Source organism: Pinus tabuliformis, chromosome 4_1 (genome assembly GCF_031772625.1).
Source record: "Pinus tabuliformis cultivar Carrire ecotype Pingquan chromosome 4_1, CPIR1, whole genome shotgun sequence".
NCBI lineage: Eukaryota > Viridiplantae > Streptophyta > Pinopsida > Pinales > Pinaceae > Pinus > Pinus tabuliformis.
In genome coordinates this window covers 192,096,214-192,104,982 of record NC_142303.1, presented here as the reverse complement: position 1 = coordinate 192,104,982, position 8,769 = coordinate 192,096,214, and the positions used below count along the sequence as shown (strand labels likewise).

At 33.4% G+C, this 8,769-nt stretch overlaps 1 protein-coding gene across 1 annotated transcript; it reads left to right on the top strand.

Annotated features, from left to right (window-relative positions):
* The first annotated feature begins 5,208 nt into the window (after positions 1-5,208).
* LOC149174861 (Transducin/WD40 repeat-like superfamily protein) lies at positions 5,209-8,334 on the top strand. The gene is made up of 2 exons (XM_089419440.1): positions 5,209-5,460; positions 7,020-8,334. The coding sequence occupies exon 2, from the start codon at positions 7,088-7,090 to the stop codon at positions 8,132-8,134; it is 1,047 nt and encodes a 348-aa protein (XP_089275566.1). The 5' UTR covers positions 5,209-5,460; positions 7,020-7,087; the 3' UTR covers positions 8,135-8,334.
* The last annotated feature ends 435 nt before the right edge of the window (positions 8,335-8,769 follow it).

Below are 8,769 nucleotides of genomic sequence, written 5' to 3'. Positions count from 1 at the left end.
AGGGTTGTTTTATATTGAGTAGGGACTGCAAGTTGTTAAGGGTTAACACAAAAGTCTTCCTTTTGTGCTAGCCTGTAACCATGCTAACCCTACTTTTCTCTTACTTAGGATATCACCAGGAACAATTCACTACTTTACCCAATATATTTTATCAAAGAAAGATTCATATATGAGATTAGATATTTATTAGGAAAACATTTATTAAGTTATGTATCCACTACTTACTCTTCTTCCTGTCCATACTATCATAAACATTCCTAAAAAACAATTTTCAAAAGATCATAAACAAACAATCTATCCACTTATATGAATATATGAAAATATAATAAGAACAAACACGCTTCTCCCAACCAAATGAACTACTACAATGGAAATTTCCCCCAAGCCTCAATTTGTTCTTCTTTAAGAAAATCAAATCAATATTCTTTTATAATTTTCCTCCTTAGACCATAGAAGTGTCATGCTAGATCAATGTCTAAATTTGTGTTTGTTCTTTCCAGTCCAATCTTTCTCTCCCAGTGGAACCTCTATTCTCATATTTCCTTTTTCTCCCGCAATCTTCTTTTCTCATGTTCCCACCACATGACATTTCTCTCCCATCATGCTATTTCAGATGGCTAGGAATATTTTTGAAAGATGATGGTTTTTGGATTATGACAATTGTCACTTAAAAAACTATCCTTCCTTGTATTATAACAAATTCTTAACCAATTCCTGACAGTTGGGCAACTTGACTACTCACATGATGGCTCCTCTTACATTTTCAAATAAGCAATAAGTGGAATAAATAATATTTCACTCATAACAATAAATATTTACATCTATCATCAAGAAGTCCAAATTAATTTTAGGCCATGGCTATTATCCAAACTTAAATGTTTGCAAGAAGATAGAAATATAAAATTCCGATAAAAAATTAATTACATTAGGGGCACTACATCATGATTACTAACAAAACAAAACATCCAATATATCTCAATACAATGATACGTATGTGTATTTACATTTTCTCGTGAATATTCTTGAGGTCTTATGCCGCACTACTCTTTATTATTATGTTATTTCCTATAACGACTTGGTGGGCCTATTTATTATTCACCAACTACCAAGTGGATATATTACATTATTATTGCCACATTACATTCATTATCCCCTTGGGTACCTCCCTAGTTACCCCATATTATCCTCCCTGGGTAAATTACACAATATCTAAATATGGCAAATCCTAGAGAAAGTCACTAAAGTGATGAACATAATTCTGAGATGCCTAACAAGTAAATTGAATAGGGGACTAGAATTTTCCCAACATAATGATAATTTAGACTTAGTTGAATACACATATTCCAATTAGGTCGAATGGATGGATTAAAGGAAATCTACTTCTAAGTTTCTATTTCATGTTGGTCCCACTACTATGAGTTGGAGTAGAAGGGCCCGTTTCACAATTTCTTTATCTTCTACCAATGTTGAGTACAAAGACATGTTCAAAATAACACATGAAAGAGTTTGGCTTCAGAGATTGTTGACAAAGCCTAGTTTGACATAGGAGAAACTTTTTGTTTTATTTTTTGATAATTAGGAGGGAGCTATATAACTAAAGAAGAAAGATGTTCGTCACCAATGGAGCAAGCACATTTAAGTGCATGTGCATAATTTGAAACAATTGTATAATGAATGCCAAAGCCAAGTGGGCATTATAACACAATTGAATAGGTGGTTGATATCTTTATCAAGCCAACGAGGAGAATTATCTTTGAAAATGTTAGGGGAATGCTAGAAATAGAAAAGAATGTGATTTCGATATGGGGGAGTGTTAGAGATGATAATAAAAAATCTAGGCACAAAAAAAGAGAGCACCTGGAGATTGATGAATTTGTTCGCACATAGGTTTGTTGTATTTTGTAGTGGCAAGTTAGGCACCCAATGATGTGTATATTACTACATCATCATCTTGAGAGTTAAGTATGTGTTGTTGAATTAGAACCTTTTTGGATATGTTATGACTTGTACAAATAAGATTGTTGATCATGTCAAATATGATATTCCAAGAACTAGGAGTTTGTGCCATCATCCTCAATCTTGTATCCTTGAAATTAAAATTCCATTGAGGTAGTGAGTGTTTGACACACTCAAGATCGATCATTATAAATAATCTCTCTCTCTCTCTCTCTCTCTCTCTCACACACACACACACACACACACATGATTTACAATGATCAAGTTTGATTTTGTCAAACACTCACTACCTCAACAAACTCTTAATTTCAAGAATACAAGATTGAGGATGATGGTGCACACACATACACACACATATATGTAAATATATACATATACATATGTATATGTATGAATGTATGAATGATGCACGTGAAAGATAAATAATGATGCATGAGAAGGAATATGAATTCTAGTGTTAGTGAGCCAACATTGTAAAAACTATCTTGTGGGCCATAGGCTACAATAGTTTTCTATATTGAAACCTAGCTTGTAACAATGTCATGTGAACTTAAACATGTGAATTTAAGATACAATTGAAATCGTTGTCCTTGAACACATCATGATGTATCTATTGTAACTCCATTGTACATGTTGTAGTCTTTTAGTTAACAAATATTTAGCTTTTCTACACATCTTGTTTAGATTTATTTAATACGATGAAGTGATATATTGTGTAATTTTCATGTTAACATTAGAGAAAAATGTAAACATAGATACAATGAACTTGTTGACATTTGGGGTCACTGTTCATCATGAATTAGTGCATGTGTGATAGGATCTGTGATATATGAAAAACAAATTTATTGTATTGTACTTAAAAAACTACCCATAGGAACATTTGTATTCTATTAAATATGTTATAACCTTAAAACACAATGACATCATAAATTATATACATTGTTAAAGTTGAATGTGTTTATGAAAGCATGCATGATAGGAGTATCTTAGAAAGAAGGAAGTAACACAAAATAGTCAATCCAACATGCTAAAATGTTCCTCCTTTCCAATAACAATTACATATACAAAATTTAGGGTCCCATGATTACATAACATAGGTGATTGTGTGTAAATAATTTTAAGTAATGATATTGTGGAAGGGATTTATGCATTTATGTGACTCTAATTTACATTAGACCTTTACATACTCTCAATATGCAAGAAGAACATTGCATTAATGCTTTATAGTGCTTGTTGTGTTATTCTCTTGCATAACTAAAGCTAATTTGTTATCACACCAAGCTTCTCATGCCTAACCAATGTTAAACCTTTAATGTGTTAATGTCAAATCCTTTTAGTGCTAGCTTAGTAGCTAGCTATCTCTACCACCTAAAAAATAGCTCAAGTCACTACATTATGCTACATCACAACTTAGAGGAGCTACATAGTTCTCCACACGGCTAATCAAGTGACTACGTAAAATTTGGATACATGACATTAATCGGATTTGAAAACAAGGTAATGATTGTCATGTCCAATGCACATAAGATTGATTGTAGGGAATACATCTACTAATCACTTAATCATTCCTTCTTATTTATATATGTAAATTACAAGTACATGAAAATCAGGTAGATGATATATTTTATATTTCACAATTTGTTATACCTTGTAAGATCATTCCTACATTAATTTTCTTATACGACTTATGCATACATAACATTATGATCTCTATCAAGAGTTTGTACTTATAACTATAGCAACAATAAATGATATAAATTGAGATTTGTTAATGGTTGTTCAATTAATTTATCACTAAATTCACATCCAATCTTTATAGAGATGAGTTATCTATTGCATGTTGTCCAATTTGTTAAATCATTGTATAAATAAAAACTCCACACCCTGTGATTCAGTTAACTTTATTTGATGATTGAGCATCTCACCCCGTGTTTAGACAATTATATGCATCCACACTTTCATTAGTTGTTAATTTACATCAATTTTTAATGTACCCTTCATTACCATTGACTATTGCCTTTCTATGATGTATGCCAAGTTATGCTTACAAGTTTCCTTAAAGACTTAAAGACCATAGTGCATGTAGATGTTTGGGTCCATACATTCATTTGAGGGCTAAACGAATGCTCATAAATAACAATGCTAATAATTTTAAGAGTAATTATTAGAATGCAATTTTACAATAAGGATATGCAACTTATAATGCATTACATAAATAACAACTACACTCTAGAAAATGCATAACACTATCATTTAAAGAAAAGATAAGTCATTATTATTAAAATAAGTGACACTAACATTGTGCACAATGTTGAAGAGGAGGATAAGTATTTTCTAGTGCAAGTTTTAACTTGCCAATATTTGTGAAGAGGTTAACAACCATATTGAAAAAATACATTGCAAATTAGCAACAATGTCATAACTACTTGGAATAACTTTGAATGAGAAAGAACATGAAATTATGATATTGTAAAGTTATTCCAAGAGACGTTATGTAAACAATACCACTACTATTTACAGTCTTGGCAAGGTAGGTTGGCCTCCACAAAGAGATTTTGGAAGTTTACATGTTCAAAACCCCTTAATTAGAATGACCTTTGACCCATCCCTTTGTAGAGAGAAGGGTTTAAATATCACACCACCTAGACCAAACTTGATAACATATAATTGAATTAATATAGCCAAGAGACAAAGAGACAAAATAATATAGCTAAGAGAGGAAGAGATGCACTAATATAGCCATAAGTTCCAAGGAGGGATGCAGATACAATGATAGGAGCAAAGAGAGCAACTATTTACCCACAAATAATTGTAGTAGTAACAATGACTATTTTAGCAATATAAGTGATCACTGCAAGGAGCTTAAAAATTATTGGAAAATATGTGGTCTACATATGGATCTTAAATTGAAATATGAAAGTAATTGACCCAAAATAACAACTCATTTTAAGCTCCATTCAACCCTAAAAATTGTTTAGCATTTAACCTTAAAATTGTTTAGTTCTACTGAAGACAAATCAAACCTTATGTTGGGGTTAAGAGTATATCAAATCCGTTCTTATGGTAAAACATACCTTGGTCAAACCTTATGCTAGGCCCAAGAGTATAGCCATAATGAAAATTAAGAAGATGATTTAAAATAAATAAATATTAAGTTAACGATCACAATCAAAGTCAGATTTTATCTTTTGCCAATGTTATCGCCGTATTAGACAAATTTTCTTTCATTCATTTCGACCTCTTTAAATTTTCTTGACAACTTACCGACTTCATCCCTTTCGTTTTTTAATCCAAAACATAAAAGAAATGGGCACAGTATTTGATCATTTGTATTAATTGAAGGGTATCTGAGATTCTTGCATATGTTGTCTCACAGATGAAACACATTTCTCGCTAAACAGAGCCAAATTCAGCTTCTGGCTGACGCTGCAACAGGTTGGGTGATCCAGAGCTTCAATTTGAATATTCAAAGCATTTTTTAGCTCAAAGTTCTACCGTTTCCAGGTTAGTTTTACGTTTTACCCGCGTTCGATGTACGATATTAGGGTTTTCGTTCTTTCGTTTTCTGTCAAACCTTCTTAGTACGATTTAGATGTTTTATGCTATGCACAGGTGCTTTTCCTCTGCTGCCGAAAATTAGCCCCCTGGTTCTGGAAATGAACCCTCGATGGCACCATTATAGCTTCATAACGTAAAATCCTAAAATAGATAATGGAGCCCTAAAATAACTCGAAGCTGCCCAGAAATTTTAGTTTGAATGTTAACCTTCCTGCCAGATTTGTAAGATGTTGCCCTCGCTATTAGTTTTATAAACCAATACACGCTTTTTGGTAGGGATTCCCGGATTTTTATTCGTTGCAACAGAGACTGAACAAAATGATTATGATGAAATTTACAAAACATTATGCCAGCCGCATAATAACTAGTGAAAATATCCAGGGATTTATGATAGAGGAAATAAGCTTGAAACCTTTTGAAGTAATATTGACTACGAGTATTTTTGACAGTGTTTTCTTTAGACGTTGTGGTTACTTTTATTAATCGCTGCAGTGTATCTGTTATATATATTTTGGAGGGTTTTTTGGCATATTTTCCGGTCTATTTTGCCCAGAATCCAGTAAAAAATTGTTTGAATCATCATTCTAAGTTATTAACTCTCCATAATCTAAATGTTCCAGGGGTATTTCGCCACATTCATATAAACAATCAAAACCCCATTTTATTCAAGAAAGATCAAGATTTGACAAAAAAATAAAAATAAAAAAATCACCGGACAATCTGTTAAACGATATTCTTCTAGTAATTATCATTTTTTATGTTTGACCTCCAGACTCCTTAGTCTCCAGTCTTGAATTTGTCTTCCAAACACTTTTCTCTCTTATTCTGCCAAAATCACCTAACAAATGCACCCAGACTGACACCTCTTTTACCATTCCATTTTGATGGGGGCAGACCACCGTAAGAATGGAACTGTGGTCGGCGGCTTAATACTTCGTTTTCCTCATCACCAAATGAAGGCCTCGTTGGCGGGGTGAAGGCAGTGAAACTGAATGCTCTGCAGAATGCTTGTTCAACATCATGATTTTCTTTTCAGGCTATATTGCAAAATATGACTTTCTCATTTGAAGTCCAAAATTCCAGACTGCATTACAATTCCTCCATTATACTTTTAACGGGAATTGGATTGGAATATTTCTGACTTCTTTTGTTTAAGCGTTGTTTTCTAAGACCATCCTTTTAGCGGGATTACAGATATTTTTCCCTGCAAATTTACCTTATTTATTTTATTTTGGTTGTGTTTTTGTTTTTTATTTTTATTTTTTACTTTGTTCTTTAACATTAGCAGTTACAAGTTTTTGTAGAAACCTTGACCATTATATTCAACTTTGCTCAATGGCTCATTCAACATTTATCATTCTGTTTCTGGCTTATATCATAGCAATTGTCCTGTGAGGAACAGTTATTAATGTCTGGCATTGGTATATTTCATTTTTCATATTAATCTTCATTTACTGACGATAAAAGGGCAGTAAATAACTTGAAATATCTGTTTTGACTGGCAGATTAAGAAGTTAGGTGAAGAGAAATTCTTTTCCTTTTTCTTAAGAAGTACCTTGATTTAATAAACAGAATGATGTCTCTAAAAAGAGGATTCGAAGAATCCTTGGTACCAGTCAAAAGACAGAAAACAGAGTTGTCCACTGTCACATATGGTGATGGGCCTCGACGGACATCCAGTTTGGAATCCCCAATCATGCTGCTGACTGGGCACCATGCAGCTATATATACAATGAAGTTCAATCCAACAGGAACAGTGATTGCATCTGGATCACATGAGAGGGAGATATTTTTGTGGAATGTGCATGGGGATTGCAAGAATTTTATGGTCTTGAAAGGTCACAAGAATGCAGTTTTGGATCTGCACTGGACAACCGATGGCTGCCAAATCATATCAGCAAGCCCTGATAAGACTCTTCGTGCCTGGGATATTGAGACAGGAAAGCAAATAAAAAAAATGGCAGAGCACTCATCCTTTGTTAATTCTTGTTGCCCTTCACGGCGTGGGCCCCCTCTTGTAGTTAGTGGATCTGATGATGGGACTGCAAAGCTCTGGGATTTACGTCACAGAGGAGCTATTCAAACCTTTCCAGACAAATATCAAATCACAGCTGTTGGGTTCTCTGATGCCGCAGACAAGATATACTCTGGTGGAATAGATAATGAAATTAAGGTGTGGGACCTTAGAAGAGGTGAGGTCACAATGCGACTCCAAGGTCACACAGACACAATTACAGGCATGCAGTTAAGTTCTGATGGCTCTTATCTCCTGACTAATTCGATGGATTGTTCTCTTCGTATTTGGGATATGCGTCCATATGCCCCTCAGAATAGATGTGTGAAAATCTTAACAGGCCATCAACACAACTTTGAAAAAAACCTTTTGAAATGTAGTTGGTCTTCTGATGGAAGTAAAGTCACGGCTGGTAGTGCAGATCGTATGGTTTATATATGGGACACAACCACTCGACGTATATTGTACAAGCTCCCAGGCCACAATGGGTCTGTAAATGAGACTGGTTTCCATCCTACACAGCCAATTATTGGATCATGTAGTAGTGACAAGCAGATATACTTAGGGGAGATTGAGCCTAATGTTGGGTATCAAGCTGTAATTTAGACATGATTCAAAGTCTAGACATTAAAGTTTTGGAACTCTTTTTTCGAATTTGTGCCTATCGAATCACTTTATGTCAAGCCATTGCAAGAGCAGAGTTGAATGGTCTTGCGATGTGCCTGCCGTAGGGAGTTTACTTGATTTTTTTTGCTGTTTTTAGAAATGAAATTTATTAATCTTAAGAAAGGGATTCCATAGTTAAACTTTGTAGAAATATTTTTGAAACGTTATTTTTAGTCTGACTGTCTTCAAATTTCTATAAAATAAGGATTTAATAATTTTGATAAAATAGTTCTGCCATTCATAGAATAGGTTTGCATACAATTTTAGTTAGGTAGTAAGTTTAATTTACACTTTTTTGTTCTTAAGATCATGAATATTAGCTGTTTCTTAACAATTTTTAATTTCAGACAGGAATAGAGCAACTAAATATTAGCCAAAAGTTGGTTATGATAATGATGGCTTCCGACTGATAATGATAATAATAATAATAATGGACTCCGACTAATACCTTGGCTGATGATCAATATTACTATTTTTGATCTTTTGGGTGGTCATCAATGGTTTATGGACGGACTTGGATGGTTCATTTTATTTCTTTTAATGTATATAATTTTGTGGTGATGTTTAATATCAAG